General features: G+C 36.4%; 1 protein-coding gene across 8 annotated transcripts in view; it reads left to right on the forward strand.

Moving 5' to 3' along the window:
- Positions 1–23559, forward strand: part of VPS13B (vacuolar protein sorting 13 homolog B) — a 429893-nt gene that overhangs the window by 66554 nt on the left and 339780 nt on the right. For all 8 annotated transcript variants that reach the window (XM_041470605.1, XM_041470603.1, XM_041470604.1 and 5 more), the window contains 4 exons: positions 3398–3589; positions 4155–4324; positions 7140–7334; positions 8879–9003. In XM_041470605.1, coding sequence (XP_041326539.1) covers positions 3398–3589; positions 4155–4324; positions 7140–7334; positions 8879–9003 — 682 coding nt within the window. The remainder of the gene's footprint in view (positions 1–3397; positions 3590–4154; positions 4325–7139; positions 7335–8878; positions 9004–23559) is intronic.

Raw genomic sequence — 23559 nt, forward strand, 5'->3', positions numbered from 1 at the left:
CTTCTCTTTTTTTCCTACCAGGATGATTTCTCATAGCCTTGGCTTTTATTTTCACCATCAGTCATTAGGAAAACACCTCACAAAATGTAGCTTGGCTTTCTATTAAGTCTTACTGTGTGCTTTGATTTCAGTGTCGTTCCTTTAATTTCAAGAACCTGGATATGTAAAATAATGGAATAATTAATTTTAAAATTATTTAAATGGTTGTTGTTTCTCTAGAGTCAAGTACTTAAAATCTTAAATTTTCAAATGGTTTTATTCCTCAGAAAAGCAAATGTGATGCTTTCTGCTAGTTATTTTCTAGCTAATTTTTCCATATTATGGGTTAAATGCAGAGTTGTTAAATAGAATGTAAACAAATAGGTGCAAAATATTTATTTAAGATGAAGGTATAAAATTTTGAAAACAATCTAAATCTGCTGCATTTTTAATATGTTGTTTATATGAAAGTTTGCATTTTACTATTTCTTATTTTGGTATAACTGTTTTTAGTTACCATTACTGCACCCCAAATACCATAAAAAAAAACCAAAACCAACAAACCAAACTTAAGTTATAGGAGGCAGTTACTGTGATTGTAAGATTTTTATCTGTCAAGGCAATTTTGGTTTGACACATTCTTTGCACCTTTAACCTTTCCTGAAGCATAGGATTACTGATTAAACCACAAGTGCCTCCTGGATAACATTAACCCTCAGGAGTTTCATCTGTCATTTACAGAAGTGCATTAATCAGTTTCAGTATTTCGAATGAAAGCAAGATAGTCACGTGCAGTAGTCTTATTTAGACATTTTGTCTCTCTTCCCCTTCCTTTATTTTTCTGGTTTTTTGCTTTGTATTTCAATGCAGAAGAATTTCTCTGAAACATTATGTAGCCTGTCAGATCCCTGATCACTGATTAGCATGACCTACACACCTAGCAGGGTGTGCTGTTAAAGTCACCTTTTGTTTGTAATGCGTACCTCTCTACTGTGCTGGCAACTTTATTATGCAGCACTCATTTTGATATTTTTGGTTAATTAGAATTAGACATAAGATTTACATGGAGCTTGAAAACTTGGTGGTTGAAAATTGGTTTTCTTTATGCATCCATGAAGTTTCAAGTCACCAGTGATCACCTACTTCTGTAGAACCAAGAGGTTTTCTACATTTTCTATTTGCATTTAGGTGGAATTAACTGGAACTGTTTCAAAAAGTGGTTTGTATGAATTCTGTCACTTAGATGTATTATTCATATACATACTATATATACAAGCAAGTCTGATTTTTCCTCTTTGAAAAGGCAGGCTGTTATTACTTCTGGCCTTATTATTTTCGTCCTTACTATTTTTTATGTGATGGTATGGTTTTTTACACTCTTTCAGTGTAGTGTTCATCTGAACTGAATACTGTGTAGAATTGGAAGGATAAAAGTATGTATGTTAACTGCCTATAAAATAAATGCAGAAGTCAGTCTGCTGGGTTTTAAAAAAATCTCTTTCAGGATTCATTCAAAAGATTGTAATTCAGTTCCAGCTGAACATTTGAGTAGGTTTTATAAGGAAGTATCCTTTTGTCCTTTTATCTTTCTTTTATTGTTCTGTTTCTTCTCAGAAAAACAACAAACCAAGGGAAGCAGAGGCTATAAATGCTCTCACCATCAGCTTCTGTTAGGCTTTTAAGGATAAAGTTAATTCTTCTGCTGAGTGTATAAGCCTGTAAAGGCCTGCAGAGCATTATGCCAGCTGTGCATCAAATTCAGCATAGTCTCAGTTTATTTGAGGACCTTTTTCCTCACCAGTTTTTAGAAGCAACAGTGTTTTATGGAGTATGATTTAAACATAAAGGAAAAAAACCCCTATGCTTGCTTCCTTTTCCACCAAGCTCAATTTCTCTCAGTGTAAAGACTGTTTTGAATGAGTGCAGTTAAAAGAGTGCAGTAAAGGAGAGAGACAAAAGGGTGAACGACTGGGTTCCACTTGGGCAACCAGAAATCATAGAATTGTTAAGGCTGGAAAAGAAGTCTTTTAAGTCATTGAGTCCCACTGTTAACCCAGCACTGCCATATTCACCAAACTCTATCCCCAAGTGCCATATTAATACATTTTTTGATCACTTCCAGGGATTGTGGTTACAGTGCTTACCTTGACAGGTTGTGCCAGTGCCTATAGCCAGTTTCAGTGATATTTTTCCCAACATCCAATCTAAACCTTCCCTGGTACAATTTGAGGCCTCTCATCCTATAGCTACTTACTTGGGAGAAGAGACTGACCTCTTGCCCTTGCTACAACCTCCTTCCAGGCAGATCTAGTGAGCAATAAAGTGTTCCTTCAGGTGCTTTTCTCCAGGCTAAACAACCCCAGCACCCTCAGTTGTTCCTCAGAAACATTGTGCTCCAGGCCTGTCACCAGCTCCACTGTCCTTCTGTGGTCTCAGAACCATTTAGTCTCAATGGTTATTTTGTCAGACTGTTCAGTTATGTTATGGTCAGCAAGATATTTAATGTTTAGTGCTTCCGTCAAAGCAGTGAAGACACTGTCAAAGTGATGATCTTAGGAAAAAAAATCAGAGTGAAGTTCTGCAAGCTAAGAATGTTAGAGGGAGAGGCCTGTATTTTTACAAGTCATATGTGACAGGAAAACTTGAGCTTCTGAAATCTGCATGATTTAACTGAAGAATTTCCATGAAGTATGTTTAGAGAAATAGTCATGCCTTTGGTATGACTAGATGAGTAGCATGTACTCATTGGTAGCTGATGAGTAGCCTGTATACACTGAATGTGTGATTTTGGTCTATCTTATTACTCTACTTTACTAAACTATTCTGTTATTTCTGTTGGCTCTTAAAAAAACCAGTCTGAGACATAATGATTAAAGACATTTTCTTTCTTGTTGCCCATATGTCAGTGAATGGTGGTAAATGTGAATGGAAGGAAAGGTTTATCTTCATTTTTAGTCTGCTTCTTCCAGTCTTGTCATGGCAGCTGACCTTTCAAGGGCCCAGATCTGTCATGTCTCTGCAGCACATCTTTTCCTTAATTATTGGGTTAATAATCTTTATGACAAGCTGTGGAAGGTTTTGAACACTGTGGCTATCGCTGACATGTGGGTTTAAGCTGCCATAGAAGTTTAGACACCTCCAAAGAGTCTCAAATTTGAGAAATACAAAGTTCTTGGAAGAGCTCCTGAGTTGTACTCTGCTTGGAGACAAGGCAGAAATTTGTCCTGTTTGCTCTGCATTTACCTGAAATAATCTTGTTAAAACCTGTTAAACCAGTCATTGTATATTTGTGTGTTATATTTGCATAGTTATATTGTTCTGTATATTTATTAAGTCTTTGATCACAGGATTTGAAACAAGTAGCTGATAAAATATGTTTTTATGTCCAATTGTGTGTAACTTATAAAACTTGTTGTAGTTTCTGGGAATCAGCAAGACCTTTCTTCAGTAAAGAGTGAAGATTTTGGAAATGTTCAGGAGATGTCTACAAAAAGCCTCATTGTGGGTCCACTCAATCTTCGACTGGATAGCAGTGCAGTGCACCGGATCATGAAAATGATAGTTTGTGCTCTGGAACATGAGTATGAACCATACAGCAGAACTAAGCCAGGTTTGCTCCTATTGCATAGACACAAATATACAGAATTATACCAGACTACATTTAGTGCTTTTAAAGGTGCAGCTTTCAAATAGTTTTTTGAGTCTGAAGAGGAAAATGTAAAATAAAGGTAAATTAATCACAATATCCCTGTCAGTGTTGGATGTACTTCTGAGATAATTTCAGACTCTTTGAAAGCCATTTATTTTAATCATAAGCCTCATGTTGAGTAAGAACAGCTTAATTTTCTACTCCAGCTTAATTTTGGAGTCTTAGAGAAGAAAGTATTCCTACTGGTATTTATTAGTTCAAAATAATTATATAGGATGAAAATGCATGGAAATAAGTAGACTGTTAAGATGAGTTTCTCAGAGCAAGACAGATTTCAAGTAAGGAAAATCCAGTTAGTATTGCATTTAGCCTTAGGTAGAAACAGTGTGGAATAACTTTATTAACTATGAAGGGGCAGGGGGTAAGCTTTGCATTTTTTGCTAGTCCTTAGGCATTTCTGAAACATTAGCTGTAGGGCATATTTTATATATTTTAGTGAAACATATGTAATCTTCATTTATTGTAGATATTACAGATGGAAGTAGAACTATGCCAAGCTCAGAAGAAGTAGCATCACTGGAGGAATACATTCCCACTAGACTTACAACGTTCACTGTTCTTAAGTGTACAATTATAATCCCTGCGGCAGAATTCAATTTACTAGACCACTTGCTGCCCATAATCATGGGTGAGAAGGTATGTATGGACAGATAATGATTCGGTTCTTTATGTCAGCATGTGGTATTTGATATAAATTTTCTTACTGACTTGTTATTCCATGTGCTGGATGTATCACTGAGTTCTGGATTAGTTTGGTGTCTGTGAGCCTTAACTTCAGATACCTAAAATGGGCATCTGACTAGTTAGACTTGGAAACTGAAGGTGTTATGTATGGATAGGTCAAATACTTTTGAATGAAAAAGACTTGGAAGCATCAAGCAGCTGAAAAAGCAGTAGCTCTGATCTTCTGATCAGAGGAGTACCTGCTCTGCAGGTCTTCATAAGCTTGGTAAAGTATGAAATCTTTCAGTACACAGACTTAGTAGAGATGACATAGATTTTAATAGCCAGCTCTGTGTGCCAGTTCCAGACAGGATGTCAGCAGGACTTGGGCATTTAACTACTGAATGACCATCTCAGAGAGACAGAAATTTCCTAATAGCCTTCATTTGTTTTATTTTTTGGAAATGTACAATATAATGTCAGCTAAAGAATCCTATACTGGTTTTATTCTTATAGGTCTCCTCTGTCAATGTGCAAAGTTGAGGTGCTCAGGGGGTGAATCTGTGGCTTGTACTGAAGAGTTGCAGTAGGTTTATCTCTTGTGCTAGAGGCTGGAAGGTGTTTTATGGGTAAGGGAGGGAGTGGGAAGAACAGCAAACCTCATCAATTTATGAGTTAAATTTCTAGGAATTTTTGTCCAATATTTCATCTGGTAGGCTGAGAGTGCTGTGGTCGCTCATCCTGAAGAAGAAAATGCTTTGAGGAGACGTCATTGTGGCCTTTCAGTACCTGAAGGGGGCTTCTAAAAATGAGGGAGAGGGTTTTGTACAGGTAGATAATGACAGGGTAAAGGACAATGGCTTTAAATTAGAAGAGATCAGTTTTAGTTTAGATGTTAAGAAGAAATTCTTTATTCAGAGGATGGTGAAGCACTGGAACAGGTTGCTAAGAGAGGTTTTTTTCCTTTTTAGCACTTCATAATACATTGCACTGAGTAGTGCTGGGGGCTGTGGTGCTTTTCACGTTATGGGCATGGGCAGATGCTGTTTTCATAATGGGAGAACAGTCCTGTGTTTGTTGTAGGTTTGAGGTAAAAAACTTTAATTCCAGTGAAGTTTTGGCTGATGTAGTCATTACTTGGAGTCTCAATTTACATTTCTTGAATGAAGCCAAGCGTATTTAAAATAATGATTTTGAATTTCAGATTGAAAATCATATGTACATCAACTTATTGTCCTATTTTGATGCATATTTAATAAAATTTTTAGATTTGTAGTGTAACTTGGATTGGAAGAGGTGTTTGGAGGTGTTCTCCAGGAGTTCAACATCCTGGTCAAAGCAAGAGCAGGTCTTCTCTGTACCCTCCCAGTAGGTTGCAGCAGACAGCAGTAGGATTGTTCTCTGGCCTTCTCCAGACTGAAAGACTTCAGTTGTCACTGTTTCTCCTAAAACAGAGCTCATGTGCTCCAACCCCATAGCCACTTTGTTTGCAGGAAACTTATGCTGGTATGCCCATGTCCAACTTGTGCTGGGTGCAGTACTCCATTTTAATGGATACTATGAAAAATAGACTTGGATGTCTAAAATTGTAGTATTTATTTTTTACGGAATGGCATCTTCTTTTGCTGAGATACCTGGCATGACTGAATACGTAAAAGATGACAGTGTAAAGGCTAGATCAGCATGAGATAAGTATTGTGGTGATAGTGATTTGGAGAAATAGAAAGGTAAACAAAGATTTTTATAGGACAAAATATTTTGACTTTGCATATTCTTGTAATGGGTTGACCTCAGCCAGCTGCCAGATGCTTACCCAGCTGTTCTCACTCCCCCTCCTCAACAGAGCAATGGGGGAGAGAATGGGATGGATCAGGGTAGAGGGGGAGATCAATTACCAATTACCAGTATGAGCGAAACAAACTTGACTTGGGGCAATTAATTATTGCACTTATTGCTAAGAATTCAAACAACATATATCTGCTATGCCCCTTTCCCCCTCAGACTCAAATTCACTCCTTCATTCCCTGACTCTTCTACCTCCCTAACAGAGGGGGATAGACAATGGAAGATGTGGGTCAGTTTGTAACAGCTGAGCTTTGCCGCTCCCTCATTCTCACGCTGTTCTGCCTCAGTGCATGTCCTTCTGGCAGGTTGCCCTCCTTGAGGGAGAATCTGCTCCAGCATGGGCTCTCTTCAAAGCTGCAGTGCCCTTTGGGGCATATCCACCTCCTCCAGCATGGGGACCTCCATGGGCTGCAGTGTGGATGTCTGCTTTTGTGTTGTCTCTTTCATGGGCTGCAAGAGAAGCTCTGCTCTGGTGCCTGGAGCACCACTGCCTCCTCATCCTTCTCTGACCTTGCTTTTCATGTTGCTGTTTCTCATTTATTCTCCAAGTATTTGCACCCTGTGTGGTGTTTTTGTCCATTCTTAAATCTGTTTGCACAGAGGTGCCTCCAGCTTGGCTGAGGATCTCAGCTGAGCCCTGTGGTGGGGCTGTTGCAGCGCTGGTGAACCTGGCTCAGGACAGCCCCTGGTGTCCCCTCACAGAAGCTGCCCCTGCACTGCCAGCACCTGGACATCTGCACCTAAGACAATTCCAGATAAAAAGTTGATTATTTTAAGCTTCAAAGAAAATATTTTGAAAGATTTGAGGCTTTCTAGTATAATGCCATGGTATCTATAAATAGTTTCTTCCATGTAGATTTCCTTGTGTGTTTAGGTAAGAATATACAGATATGATAAATAATACATTTAAATTATTGCATAATTTTTTCCCTCCCTGCCCTAGAACTTGAGTGGACTGTTAAATGCTGCAAGTTTCCAGCCTCTGCGGCCTTTACCTTCCATCCGAATTTTGGTGGATAAGGTTAACCTGGAGCACTCGGTGCCCATGTACGCGGAGCAGCTGGTGCATGTGGTCAGCAGCCTGAGCCAGCCATCTGACAACCTGCTTCATTACTGCTACTCACACTGCTACCTGAAGGTGAGTGAGAGCTTGAGATGTGTGCTGAGAAGATCATGTATGTTTAGTTAATCTGAAGTGTTAGCAGGTTTCCTGTAAGGATGTTTTCATCTAATCTGAAAGGCCATAGAGTAAACACATTTCACAGAACGTTGTTTGGGATTGCTGCTTCTGACTTGAGACAAGTGTTTTGTAATATGCACTGCACACTTCATTTGAGGAAACTGCGAACTGAAGCCCTAAGATCCTTGTGACAAGATTGAATTAAAATTACTCAGAAAGAAACCTTTTTCCTCATCTGAGATAATGCTCCTATGGTGTGTAGAATGCTGCAAAATTACCAGCTTACAAACTTGATGGAGGTTAAGAGGAAAAACCATCATTGCTAGTAGTATTGATAGAGCAAACCCATCACAGTGAAGATATGTAATCAAAAACTGTTAACAAACAATTTAATTGTTTTGCATTATAAGAGGACAGATCTCTGAATGTTCTCAATTAGAGATGCATTATGTGAAAGGAGCTCTTATTGTGAGGCTGGGGGAGGCTTAAGATATGGAAAACTGTTTTGAGATGGTTCAGTTGCCATCTGCTCTGCTGAGGAGTTTTAAAGCAGGCCTTTCCAGCCTTTTAGGATTTGGTTAGGAAGTTTGAAACGTTTTGGGTGCTACTAAAATATAAATATCTGATACTATTACTGTTAATTTTAGTCAATTTCTCAGTTATCTATTCACTTCCATGCTGATATTTTGCAAGAATTAAATTATTTAAATCTTTATTATCTGCATACAAGAAACTGTGTTTCAGAATTGCATGGCAAGCTTTCAGTTTTCTGGGTGACATGTCACATTTAAAGTGATCAGAATTGCAGGACTGCAAGAAATCTGTGTGTTTTTCAGTTTGAGAAGATTTTTTTCTCTTCAGAAAACATTTTAGTAGCAAAATTTGGACATCAGCTTTGGGTTTTAAAGGGTTTGTTTGCTAGCTTTTGTAGTGGCTGAATTGTTTTGTTCTTGTGAATAGTGGTACAGCATGTTAAAAGACAACTCTACAACAGTTTGTTTGCCATATTGAATGGGGATAAATCATAAAGAATTCCTGTGGTGATTCTTTCTGTAGCCAGGCTCTTATTAAGAAAAAAAGCTTTGAAGGGAAGCTTCTAATTTCCTTAAATACCACTCTTTGGTAACAACCAGTGTTGTTATAATTACTCAAAGTGATTTTACTTTGTATGAAAGGCCGTATGTAAGCTGCAAGTTTAAAGGATATAGACTAAAGTATTTGAGTGGAAAAATTGTAATTCAGTATTCTTTTAAATTCAGCAGACCATAGTTAACACTTTTTGAGTGAAGAAAATATTTTTTACATGTATTTTAGGGCATTATTTGAAGCATATTTTTGTAGCTATATTTATGCTTGGGGAAAAGGGATTATCTAAAAATAATACACAATTTATAAAATATTTACTGAGTATATTTATCAATACATATGTTATAAAATATCTTGAAAGTAAAGTGATCTAATCACATGATAATATAGCGTTTGACCAACTGAATTTGTTCCAGATATTTGGTTTTCAAGCAGCACTGACTTCTTTGGACAGTAAAGGATTATACTGCATCCCTGTTCCAGTTATCCCCTCATTCAGTACTGCTGTTTATGGCAAGCTGATCAAGTTCCCCAAGTATTGGTGAGTATTAAACCTGTACAGTGTGTCTGAGTCATGTGCACAATTACTTTTGCATTTTTAATGAGGGATTTTAAAATGCCTAGCTTTGCATATGTCCTTAAACTTCTCTGTCTCCTCTTATATTCTATTACATCTGTTATAGTTCATAGGTTTCTTTGTGAGGATAGCTGTCAATAAACACTTCAGAACTTGGTTTGGCTGAGAGACCTGGAGCTAATGACACCGAGGTCATGGGTACAATCCCAGTATGGGCCAGTCACTTGAGATCAGTGATCCTTGTGGGTCCCTTCCAGCTCTGCATGTACTGTGATACAGAAGCCCTGTGGTAAATGGCTTTCTTCTAGACCTTGTAGGTTTCTGGAATCAGTTGCCATTTTTTGTTGAGCTGATAGAAAAGTTAAATACTGATGCCAAGCTTGATGTTTTAACTGAATAGGTCAGCTTTTTCTTTTTTAAATTCAGCCAAATAAAAAGCAATAAACTGGGGGGTAAAACCACCAAGCGTCCCAAATCCACTCTGTTTCTGCTACACTTCTATTTGTTTCTCATTACAGTTGAAAGTGTAAACTATTTGTAGTAGTTCAGATGTTAAATACAAATATTTTTCTTTTGAAAACAGTTCTGTACTTTATTATAAAATGTGCTAAATAATTTTTTTTGCCTTAAATGCAATGGAAATCCAGTATTTAAATTTATCTGTACTGATCAAATTTTGTGGTCATAAATGTCAGTATGTAATAGTTTATATTGATAGGTTGCATTTATAAAAATTATTTTCAGGAAAATTCATTTTGACAATATTTTGGACAAGGTATTGGTTTTCTTTATTCCTCATTTTGAGTAGTACCTGTCTATAATACTGCTTTATGACTAAATCTGTGCAAAAAAATTTTTCGTAAAGTGACAAGACAATAAAAAAGCATGTTAATGGTTAAATATTTTGGCTTCAAACATTGTGTTGAATAGCTAATTTCTAAGATAAATTTGTTTGTGAAACCTTAATGGATTATACAAAAAAAGTCTACTTCTATAATTGTTCTTAGGGTCATGTAAAGAATGTACTAATTTTTTTTTCACAAGCTGTGATACCATATTAAATGTAAATGGGTTTTAGCATTATCAGCACACCACCAGGTGGTAGCAGCCTAACTGACTTTGTCATAATTTCTATCAATAGTTTACAAAAGTATTAATGACTTTAAATTAGTTGCTGTTGTGTTGTACCATTTTGCTAAAAATAAAAGGTTTCTAGGATACCCTATAATCAGCACTAATCAGAGTAGTTCAGGACTTTACAACTGACAGCCTGTCCTTATGTTATCTGACATTTAATACTAAGCTCTGGTTAGTAATCCTGGTTAGCAAACTGCATGAATAAATCAGTGTTGAATGGCAAACTTAAATTTCTTTAATATATTGTAAACCCCGTGTTTAGTTGTGCAAAATCAAAAAAATTATTTTAGTGATGAATTTTTAAATAAACCTGTCATCTGACAAATTCATGGTATTGAAGTGCTGCTGCTTTCTCATGAGTGTGCTTGTCTCTTCTGCATGTGCTTGTGTTTGCTGTGTTCCATCTCTTGCTTGCTCATGCTTGGTTTCTTGTGCTTTTCCTTGTGCAAAGTTTCACACTTGCCCTCCCTCTGTCTCATGTTCCTGGTCTTGCCCTTACATTCTCTCTCTCGTGCATTCTTGGATTGTCTTGTGAAATCTGCCTCTCTCACATTCTTTGTCTCTCTCTTTTAAAAATGCTTTGTATTGTCATGCATGCCCAGCTGGAAAGAGCTGTAGTTTTGGGGAGTGAAGGCAGGGAATGGTCCTGCCTTAATACAGCAAACTGTCTATTGGCTTTTAGTAGAAGATATTGTTAGACCAGCACTTACTGTGGTGTAACACTTAGTGTGTTTTGATGGTTTTCTCACGAAAATTATTTCCTATAATCTATTTCTATGGCTTATTTATTTCTTAATGAAATAAAAAACCCGTTATAAAATGAACTCAGTCCAACCATTTATCTAAACTAAGCAACACCAATTTGTGAGTAATAAAGTAGAAAAACAAATGAGTACAACAGCAGCCTGGTTAAATGAAGTGTAGTTTGAAGTGAGTAAAACTCCAGATGAAACGCATCAAATAGCACTTCAGCTAAATCGAAATCAGCATGAGGACTGAGAGCTTCATTGAAGTCATGCAGTGAGTGAGAATTAGTCTGGTAGGATAACCTGGTAATGTCATTAAACTTAAACTCAGTCCTCCCTCCCAAATTATACCACCTGCTTTATTTGGATTTGTGGATTTCACATTCCACAGTTTCTTAAAGTGCACACATCTGATGCTACATGTGTTCTTCTATTTTTTCGTAGAAAATACATACCACAGACCATACCTTTTAAAAACAAAGACATTTTATGAACTGTTATGGAATCCCTTAGGTAGTATGTTTTGAGTTAGCAGTGAAAATCTCAACTTTATTTCTGACATAAATCAGTAGAATAGGTTTCTTTTCTAGTTTCAGTACAATAATCTAAAAATTACTGTTATATACAGTATATAAAATACTGTAGTAATATTAATTTTTTAAAACTGGTTGATAAATATTGGCAGGATGTTTTAACAGATAAAATTTCAGCGACGTCAGTCCAGTAAATTCCAGTAAATGACCATAAACAGTCAAAAGTGCTGTTTACCTATTAGATTGATGTCTCTTTTACTTTCAGTTAGTACACTTTCTTTGTATAAAAGAAATTTGCTCAAACTCACTAGTTAACTAAGTCTTGGACATCTTTTAAATTGCATAGCTAATCTGTTTTTATTGGAAAGTACAAACCATCTGGTCTTTTGTTTTTGTCAAGTGTAACAAGATGCAAAATACAATGTTAATGTCAATATTTTACAACTGCTTTATGTAGTGTTGCATGCCAGATTGTAAAGCAGCTTTCAGAGCTTTCAGGAGGATGTCTAAAACCAACTGAGAATTAGCAGAATATGGTTAAAAGCCTAGAGTGAATGACAAGAATGTTTATTGCCAAACAGAAATCGTGAGAGGAATTAGATGATTTTCTTTTATTCTTTTGGCTTCAGTGTCTGTGGTAACAGATGAGGTAATCTGGTGTGAGACACTTCAGTGTTATAACCTTCTATCACTTCTAAGATACCACTTCATTGTACTTCTGAGGAATGCTAAATTAACAGTACAGAATATGGATTTGTAATAGCCTTCCTTTTATTTTTCTGGTGTCTGATTGACAATGAAGTGTCCTCTCTATATTTTGAGCTAGATATCAGTCTAGTTATGTGTGTTATTTTATTGCTTTTCTTAACCTGTCTTCTCTAAACAAGTGTTCCAGACTCATGTTTTTGTTTTTCTTTATCAGATCTGTGGGACGTTTTTCACTTACTGTCACTACTTGTGACAGATTTTCAGACTCTGAGCTCTGGTAGAATGAAGTTACAAATAAGGGCGATATCATTATCCCTGATTCCTTTCTGTTCAGCTTCTTGGTCCTGTAGTCTGCTTTCAAGAGATCTATTTTCTTGATAGTGAGTCTCCTTTTTATTATTTGGATGCCAGAGCAATAGCTGCTACTTGCTGCTTTCAAGGAAGCACCAGTACAGAGTTCACTAGTAGCTAGTCTTGTTAAGTTTGAGTGTTTGAATTAATCTTTTATAAAGAGGTTGAGGACCTGCTGCATAAATTATTATCAAGGACTTCATGGTCAGCACTTGAATTATTAGAGAGTACAGAGCATTTAATTGGTTGTCCTTGAGTTTTTACTCTGTCAGAACAAAAAATCTTGAATAGAAACTTGCAATTGGATCTCAACAATTATTAGTTAACAAAGAACAGTCCTTGATATGCTTTCCAGTTTCTGCAAAGATTCTTTCTTTTGAGCTGTTCTCTGCAGACTGTCTTAAGAAATATATTTTGGCTTAAATACATGCAGTGTGCTAATCTCCATCAAGATTCATCTTTTTGATGAAGAAGGATTTTTGGTAACAGGAGATTTGATTTGTGTTGGCACTGTAGTTTCATTTCTTAGTGTTTTTATTGAAGTGCTAATTGTTATTGACAAAAGCTGACAAAAGTTAAAAGTTTGCTTTGCTGTTAAAGGCAGTCACATGTATCATATGCTGGGCACCTCAACTGTCCAGAGAGTTGTCACTTGTTTCACTCGTGAAAGCTGTGAATTACAGACCTGACAGAGGTATTTTATTAATATGTGCACTTATGGTTCTGAAAGATCACTTAGGAAATTTAGATGCAGTGCTCTTCACATGAAATGAATATATGTATTTTCTGAAGGCTCTTTTTATGAACTCTCAAGAACATTTATATAGCATAGCTGCACTTAATATTTCAACACGGATTTAACTGTAAAGGTAAACATTTACTGTGTCCTTAGAATCTGCTACATTTAGAGTAGATTGGCAAATCAGGCTGTAACTGCCTTTTGGCTATTATGCAAAGATTTTCAGAAATGTTCTTTGCCACCAACTTGAACATCAGCATTTTGTTTTCTTACATGACTTCCTTGCTTTTATTTTGATTTTTTTCATGGTGTAACTGTTGTTTCGTACACACAGTTTAGTTTCTCTTTTGTTTTCTAGCATTAATATTAACATTACCAAACCTGAGGACTCTTAACTCCCTCATTACTACTGCAAAGGTTTTTGCTCAAACCTTTGTTATTGTAAAAGTGTTTGTACTTTTTTATACCTTTACTTCCATTTTTTTTCCATCACATGTTCCTTACAAGACAAACATCTCTTAATCAAAGCTATGTGCCTGGTATGCCATACAGTTGTATTCTTATTTATAGAATAATTTCTGAGACTCATTATGCAATTGAGTAAGGTCATTAGAGGTTCTAGCCAGGATGAGCACCTGCTTGTGTCTGCTTCAGGGATTGTCTTGTAAATACCATGTGCATTTAATGGTATCCCCATGAATTGACAAGGGTGAGAGCAGTTCATGCTAATCTGCAAGCAGAGTGGTAGCTGAAGATCTGGCTTCTTACACAGTAAGAAGCTATTTAGCAAGGAAGTTAGGTTTTGCTGACATGGCCTTGACCAACAAGGTACTACTGTCATGACAGTAGGAGATCAGGATTTACTGCTCAGCAAAGAGAGGATTAAAAATGTATAATGGAGGATGAGGTTAACTTTCTGTTGTTGCTACTTTTTTGAATAAAACATCTTTGTAGGGCAAGTCCAGTGGAGTAATCGATTTAGGACTAGAAATCATAGTAGATTTGTCAGCTTGATAGTCGCAAGATTTAGTTGTCATGACATTCAGTGCAGTGGTGCTGGTAAGAGTCAAGCAGATCCTACTGGCAGGTAACACAGAGCCAACTGTCCACAAACTGTGAGCATTAGATCACAAATCTAGGAAGTTTTCCCATAAATTGACACTTAGGTCTTGATTTTGGCAGCCTGTTTTATTGGCTAGTCACAGTAGATCAAGAGCAATGTCAATTTAGATTGGGTGTAGACTGTATTTCACATGGGCTGTTGAGGGGCATGCTCATTTCTTGGGTCAGAAGCAGAAACAGGTTGAAAACACATGAAACTCATTTTGTAGCATGCAGTTGTGGCTATTAGTTATGTCAGTAATTGAATTTAACTGCCAGATAAAAATTTGGGGTATTCTTCCAAACAGAAAAGATCTGGGTTTGAATGCCTGAACAGATGCATTCAGTGTATGGGGCAGGGGAGTTTCAGCCACCTCAGCATTGTTGCAGTTAGATCTGGCACATGTTAGAACCTGTTTGAACTATTGAGATATGCCAGTGATTGGGGCTGTACAAAAGCAGAACACAACAGTCATTCCCTTGGGTTCTTCAGGGGTGGTTGTCTAGTAGTGCCTCGCATGTGAACAGTCAGAACAGCACAGTAACATCCAACAACATCCAGAGTGTGCTGGATTGCTTCAGCATTGTCCACTTCTCTGTTATTGCCTAGAAAATGTGTCAAAGAACATAGTACTAAATCACATTTAAAAAAAAAAAATTGATAGCTGGTTTTGGTAGGACGTTAGGTGAGCAGTGACTGACATTTTTAGAAGTTTGATTTACTGTGCATCCTAGTGTTTAAGGAGTAACTATGCCAGTATAGTATAGCGTATTGTGAACACTGATACAGCTTTAACGGAGGTACTTCTCATTGATTTAACATATCTTGCTTTATAAAAGTTCAAGGGGGTCATGCTTATGTAAATGGATGAAGATGCTTAAAGAACTTGTGTGGAACATTTCTAATCTGCAATGATATGAACATTTTAAATTTCAGCGAGAGTATTTTGGGGCACTTTTCAACTGTACTGTTCTGGAAGGAGCTGTTGTTCGTTACCAAGAAAAGCACTTGGAACAGAAGGGGTTTTGCATTCTGAGTGCATGACTTGCAGCTTGATTAGTGTAACAACAAATTAACTTCAATTGCAAACCTCAAGTTTAATTTTTTTTAAAAATCAAGTCGAGATCAAATGTTACTGTTTCTCAGCAGATGTGGCAGGCAGCATTCAGCAAATCTGTTGAAAGTGCTCTTATAATCAATGTAAATTGGAAGCAGTTGTATTGTTCGGTATTGTCCATAAGGAGAAAATTCAGCAGAGTTGACACTAAAGGGTAGTTACTGGGAGTGTTTCCAGTGTTGTTATTTAGACAAATTAATTATCAGATCTCTTCAGTAAAAGTAAATTCAGTTTATTAACTAATATCTGTCCAGCAAAAGTGATTGCACATGGTGAATAGTTAATCCTGGTTTTTGTAAATGTTGCCATCAGGATTTGCTGGCATTTGTACTAGAAACAAGCAAATGGTATTTTAAAATGTGAAGGTTGCTCAGGGTTGAAGCTACATTTTGATTAGAAACTGGTGAAAGGCATTAAAAACCCAGTCTTAAAGCTGAAATGCTGTTGTATAGCATAGTTCCTAAAGAAAAACTGAATCCCTGATGTATCTTTCTTTTGCACTGGCTATATTAAGAAATTCTGGTTCTCTTAGTCGTAACACTATCTGTATAAAAGGACGTGTTAAGATTTTCAGTGACATTCTCTGCTATGAGGCTTTTCTCATGTAGAATCTGGCTAGAAATGTGCACTGATGGCAGTTCTTCGCACAAAGTTTGTCCTTTGTTTCTCCAGAATTTTGTTTGCAGTTTGGTGCCTTTTTTTCTGCCTGTGAGTGAATCTGTGACTTATGAAGAGAAACAGAATCTCTGCACTGGCATCTCTGCTGCTAAATAACTAGAAACCCATCTGTGACCCTGAGGCTTGGTGTTTTCTCGTGTCTCATTTCATATATGAAATGTCTACCTGTAGCTTTCATTTCCAAAGGGGAGGAAAAAAGATAAAATTAGATCTAAGAAGGACAAATTTTGAGGCTTCAGACTGAGGACAGCTTCTGACTTGCTTAGTCCCTTCAGCATTGTTTGAGAAAGTGCCAGCCTGAGGCCCTGGCCTGAGGCTGGTGCAGAGCAAGTGAACAGGTCAGCAGTACACACAGCAAGGACCATTACTGGAGCCAGCATTCAGCCTCCATAGCTGGCAAACAGGCAAGCTTGGAACTTGCACCCTGAAACTGATTGTGGTGTCATTCTGCCAGCCAGCCCCAATCAAATGCTGGTTATTACACAGAATTCTGAAGAAATTCTTTAGTGTTGCAGTTGCTCTGTTACCTTTTTCACCTTAGTCTTTGCATCTTCTTTTTAAGGTAATGCCATGGGAATTGATAGGATTCAAAGCATAGTTTTAAGAGTTTGTAGTCATTAAATACAGTAACTTGAAAAAAAAAAGGCCTTCATTCATTAGGACTTATAATAATTCTATAGGGAACTATATTGGATTATTCACCTTGTGTACCAAATAATTCACCTTCATCAAAGCTGTGTTTACTTCTTGAGTAAGCTATATGCCTATCAGTTAAGCTATATAGAATTGCTGATTTAGTTTCTTTTTATGTTTACCATCATTATGCTCATGGAACATAGTCATGTTGCTGGCCAAGCTGCAACATACCTCTCTTTGACCTACAGATCTTCACTCTCGAGTGGTAGACATCACTTCCACTTGAAGTGAGGTACCAGAAACCAGAGTTAAATTATGCACCTGCTCTTACAAGCACATTAATGTGACTCTCAGTTAAAGCTGATACCCGTGACAAATGGTGACTGCACACATTTTATCAAAAAACAAACTGTATTTATCTTGACTCAAATAACCCAAATATAAAGGCTCAGGTGGGTGTTCAGCTGTCCATAATACCTTAGCATCTTTACTGCATCTATGCTCCTCTCTAGGTGGAAGAAACATACTGTCCTGTGTCCACTATCATTTGTTTGCTGTATTCTCCTCATGCTTGCTCCCTCTGTGACCCAGAGGTACTTTTTCTTTTTGATAGGAATACTCCTTTTCATAGATCAGGATCTCTTTACTTCTGAGTGTTTGTTTCCTCACACACCAACAATATGCATTCTCAGTATTTTTCCTCAATCTTAGTTGTTTATAGGTTTGTATTTTTATTACTGTTTCTTTAGCAATGCCTTTTAAAGGAAGTAACCTGTCAGGTGTACATACTGAGGAACAGCATTGAATGAGTATTGAGGTATGGTGTTGAATACATGTAAACATTTGGATCTCCACTTGGGCCTGTATGTTTGGTAAAAATTGTCTGGTTTTTATTATGTTTTAATCTTCTAAAGGACACTAGCTCCTAATTATGAACTGGATTTTTTAGCATGGTGTGTTTTGGATGGGAATGTTAGAGGGCCATTTGAACAAACAAAGAGAACAAGTAAAGGCAGGCTCAAGTGGAATATGAAGCTCTTAACTAGAAAAATATGAGAATAAAACCTGTTTATCGGATTTGGAAATCATTATACCTGTTGTAGATATTTCTGACATCAATGTAAGAAATGGAAAGGATTGTTAGTTCAGACACCAGTACAAAAATTGTGGATTCATTTTTCAATGGATCAGATTTTTTTTTCTCATTATAATGTGTGGGGGGTTTTTTGCTGATGTTTAACTAGTTTTTTCTTTGAGTTTAGTGGCTGATTCCAAAATGAGCAATTGAATAGAAGGAAATATTTGATAAACACAATTAGAATATTTATTTGATAATAAAGAAATACCCAGGGAGAATGACAGAATTAAGAACCTGACTTTCATATTTTAAATGAGCAAGTGGAAATGTGACTTTTATAATGTCACTGACTTAGTGTGTTGCTCTGAAAGTACTTGTATATCTTTGATTTTGCATACATGTTGGATTTGGCTGTGCATATATATATATATAAAAAATACAAGAAAATACTTTTTTGATGTGTTTTACTGACAATGTCCTAATTATGTGTGTGTCTGATGATTTTGATGTCTTGAAGACTCACTAGGGCTTGTGGAGTTTTTAATTAATTAAATAGATGTTATGAGACACGGTGAATAGATCAAAACTGAACACAGGAGAACTATATTCACAGAATCTGCTTCAAAGCTTGTATTATTTTTGAGGAATGAATGGTGTAAAGTAATACTGGAGTCAATGCTGCAAGATGGTAAATTTAGATTTAACAATAATTGTAGTCTTTGAAGTATAAACTGTTATGGATTTACTGAGATTTAGTGTTTTGCTTTAAATAGCTTTTGATAGCCTTTAAAATTCTTTTGAGGTTGATACTTAATGAGGCCACAAAATAACAATTTTCAAGTCTTTGTACTCTTTCTGCAGTTATGCAGTGTGTACATGTGATGAGCCATTACCACACCTTGTCCGTTCATGTCCTTGCTGTTGAAGACACCCTTGATCCATCCTTTGCTATATTAAAGGCTTTTCTGCTAATCAGAAAAACAAAACGTGCTTCCCTGTTTCCAGAAACTTCTTTTAATACTGGAACTTCTCTCTTAAAGGATAGTGGAATTGGCTTTTGAGGTACTGTAAGGGACAGAGTAAAGTCCTTTTATTTAGCAGCGAGGTTGGATTTAAAGGATCGCTCTTCCAACCCCAACCATTGTGATTTACCTTTCTGGATTTGACAGAATTCAGATACAGAAGTACAGCTTCTTTTTCTTTAGTTTTGTGTATTTTGTTTGTGACATCTCCATTTAGGGCAATAACTTTGTTCAAATAATAGTTTTGTTTTGCTAGTGCAGACATGCACCTTCCTACTGCTCTGACTAGCTATTAAAAAATGGCCAAAATTCCAAGTAACCTTTTTTGTCTCAGTGCAAATGTGTCCTTTTTTCCCACCGAAATATTTTATCTGTTTATGAAAGAAAATAAACAATGTGAAAGTTTTTCGTAGAAGAAATTCACAGAAGCCCCCAAATCATAACCCACGTACCTTTTTGGACAATTTTTTTTACTGAGATCAGTTGTTACTGTTTACTTGAAGTTGGGGTTGTGTTCAGCTCTTAAATCTTTAGCAAGGAATTTGAAACTGTGTTAGTTCCCAAAAAGACCTTTGAACTGGGTTTGTCAGTGCAGTTTTCTTCACTGAGCACCAGCATGTTTAAGCCCTTCTGGCTCCCTGTTTTACCTGCTAATGGCAACCAAATGGTTCTGTGTGGCAGATTTAGAGGATTGATTTAATGGCTGTTGCTGCTGCTTCTGGGACTGTGTGAAGGGGGAAAGAGGAGAGGGAAGGGGAGAGGATGGGGTTACTTCCCTAGACAGTAAAGCAGGCTGCACTGTGGGAAGCCAGTTCCCCAAGCCCTGAACCACCCTGGTAGCTCCTGAGATTGGATACACTGTAGTATCCAGAACAATGGTACTGGATTTCTAAAAGCTATAAAAAAGAGTAATGCTTGCTTTATTTTAGTAAACACAGATCTTTGTGCTTTGGAGGTTTATGGCCACTGGCAACTTTTACCTGATTACCTCTGGTCGTTTTGGTCATCTGCAGCTGTTTAATTGCAGCATCAGCAAGTTTCAGCTGATCCCTTTTGTCCCCCACCCACAACTAACATTTACCTCCAAGATAAATGATAATGATGGCTGGCATTTAGTTTGGCATTGCTGCTTTATCTCGTAGGATCTCTTTCTCAGGAAAAGATACAAACACAATTAAAATGTAGCTGTAAAAGTTCTCTGCTTTTTACATGATTGATTGCCTTTGCACTACCTTCATTAAGTCAGTGCTTCCCTATTGAATGTCCCTGCTTCTTTCCAGACTTGCTTCTGGCTTTTTTTTTTTGTTTGTAATACATTTTGATTTTTGGCTGCTCTTGTGAACACTGATTTTTCTCATGGTCTTTATATTTGGATCTTGTGGAACATAATGCAGCTGTCATATCCCTCCCCTTGTTCTCACTAACACGCACCATCAACAACATGAGGATTCTTAGATCCAATTAAAAAAGTTAGACCTTCTTGTAGAAGTAAAGAAAGACTGAATGTTTAAAGTGTAAGTACCTAAAAAGAAGTCCTGAATTCACACTGGGGGCATTTCATGATGAAAGGTTTTTTTTTCCCTCCTTTTTTCCAGATGTCCACTCTATACCTTGTAGAGTTCTAAAGATGCAATTCCTTAAAGATGTAACTTTATGCTTAGTATGCATGGTTTACACACATCAAAACCTTAAATACATAAAGAGGACTGAGGTCTCTTTGTTATCTCCTCAGAGCAGGGAACTTGTAATTTTATTATTTTATGTATTAAAAAATATATATCAAATCATTTTGATTATTTCTGGAGACAATTACTAACTAGTGCCTAGAAAAAGAGTTTTTTGCATAGAAAGAAATAGCAGTTAGTGACTGATGTCCACTTGCAGTTTGATGGCAGTTCAAATCCCTAGCATCTATCCCATTGGTGAGTCAGTAAGCTGAATTTGATCTGAACATCCTAAATATGTTTCTCTAATGCAGCTACAGGTTTAAGATGTTCCTGCATTACAATTTCAACAGCCACCTTAGTTTATCTTGTGCCCAAAAATAAGATTGAAAACCCCCAATCCCTTGTTGGTATCAGCAAATTTTTAGTTCAGATCTGTTGCATTTTGAGGCACATAGGCAATGACCAAATATGATCACTATGAAGTGATCATAAACTGCTTTCTTGCCTGCTTTCTGAAACATTTAACCCACAAGTAAAAAGACTCATCAGATACTTTGTAAGGCTCAAATCATGTTGGGGGAAATTAGAACTTTCCTACCTTCACATTCCAGGTGTTTCTTTTTTCTTGCACGCTTTCTTCTCTGCTGTCCCGTAGCACAGGTCACTGTTTCTCACTTCTTGCTGCATCACAAACCAGTATTATTATTTGCATGTAGCAATCATAATTTTTAATCTAATGGTCATAACTTTGATGGTACAAAATGAATGAAATTATTTTTAAAACAACCCAAGTTTAGAGCTTCTGACATGTCCAGAGTTGTGCATTCTTTGCTTAAAAGGGATTTTTTTCAAGATTTTTTCCTTTTAGATATTTATTTCATTATTTTTGTTCTTGTAATATGCATTCATTTTTGCTGTGCTGTATAAAGCTGGATTTTATTGTTCCATTAAAACACACACTGTATTGAGAATTGAGAATGGATAGCCTCTGTTCATTTTCTAAGCCATATTCAAGTTGGTACTCTGCCTATATTGTTTTGTTTTCACGACTGTTTAAAGGAAATCTGTGCAGATTTTTTTAAGTTTGCATGTGACTGAACACTTTGGAAAATGTTTTCATCACTGACAACTTATATTTCAGAATTGATGTGAAAAAATCTATACAGAAGTCCATTTTAAAATTATACCATTTTTCTCTTCTGATCCCATATCTAAAATTTGCAGAAATATCAAGTTGATGTTTTGACTTACTGAAAAAAAGGAAAAATTGGTGAACATTGGGGTTCATTGTTCTCTCCCTTGTAATAAATTGTGTGATTAACAGTGTTTCCTACAAATAAGAGGCCAAGGCAGCTGCAGCTCCTGAAAATTCCCCTATGTCAGAGATGATGAGAGATACCAGGCAGCCTTTAGTTATGTCTGTAGAAGAGCAGAAGTTGAAGACATCTGTCTTGGAGGTGTTTTTGGAATGAAGTGTTCTAAAGCAAATTTAATTGTTTGGGTTTTTTTGATAGTAACTAACTTGGTCCTCTAGCATGAATAATTGTATGTTGCTCTCTGAGGACTGAAAATTGTGTTAGTATATGTGGACATGGGATATGTTTGGGTTTTTTTTGTGAATAGCAGTGACTTTATTTTGGCATTTCAACCAGTAATACTTCCATTTCCCTTCCTACATGTTTCCTTTAGAGGTTTGATATTTGTCATTAAGGAGCTAGATATTGTTTCTTTTACAATAATAATAATAATAATTGTTAATAAAAATGATCAAAATTTTCATTTTTAAAAATTAGATATCAAACATAAGAATAAGTAGAAATACAGATTTGTTGTAGATATGTGAATGAGGCCTTTGCTCATGTCCTATAAAACCACCGCGTACTTTCTGGTTGCCTGAGAGGAAAAATGTGCAAATGCTGAGTGAAATTATTAGGGCATTTAAATTACATTCAGGTTCTTCTAAGGCACAATTGCTAGGTTCTAGTAGCAGGTTATTTTGGAAAAAATGAACTAATCGTGTTTTACTGTACAGGATATGAGTAATAACAAAAATCAAATTTTTTCAAACATTTTGCAGGTTCCAGCTTTGCAGTTGGGGACTCTGTATAAACCTCTGGACCCAGCTGTTCACCACTATATTCTTTCAATCACTCTGAGGTGTTGATTTTACAAGAAGGAGTTGCTGTTCCTAAAGTCTACAAACTGAAAATATTTCATAACGGGCCTGTGAACTTACATGGATTGGTTATATTCATGCCTATGCATGCGGTATAATAAGGACCAATTCATGTTTTTGTTCAAAAACAGCAAAGAAAACTACTTCCTTTAATGGTACGCCAGATTTATTAATATATTTCAGCAAGTCTGTATTACAGTTTGTCAGCAAACTGGCTACAACCGAAGAGTATTTAAAAATCATTTAATTAGGACAGATTCATTTTCACTCCATGCCACTACACAGCAAGACTTGCTTGTTCATATTTCTTTAAATTTATTCTGGAACTTGTCCAAGTTCAGCTTTAATGAGTAGCCTATCCTGCTAGTTAGGATTTATTTTCCCCTAGAGAAGAGTGTTTGAATTGGTAGTTTTTTAACCTGTTCAGTTAAATGAACATATGTTCAGAACTGCATCTTAACTCTTGAGAGTAAAGACTTGAGAAATAATTTTTCCTATTGTTGTTGCAGTTCCAAAATGCAGTTTAAGTAGTGTTTTTAGATCCAAACTATGTGCCACAACTTTTTTAATAAGGTGAAGAGTTTTCATATGAAGTTGCTTAATGCAAATTTAATGATACAGTACAGAACCACAGATCTGATTTGGTTTACTGAAAAAAAATGATTTGTACTTGTATTTTCACTTATTACTTGAATATATCTCTTGGGTCATAAAGCTTGGTTAAATATAGCTCAATACCTTATTAATGATGTATTTTCCATATTAACAGGTGCAGGTTGGTGGCAAACTTACATTTTAAGATCTTTTAAATGCATTATTTTTGTTTCAAA

The sequence above is a fragment of the Pyrgilauda ruficollis genome, unplaced genomic scaffold, assembly GCF_017590135.1.
Source record: "Pyrgilauda ruficollis isolate IOZ18807 unplaced genomic scaffold, ASM1759013v1 scaffold25, whole genome shotgun sequence".
NCBI lineage: Eukaryota > Metazoa > Chordata > Aves > Passeriformes > Passeridae > Pyrgilauda > Pyrgilauda ruficollis.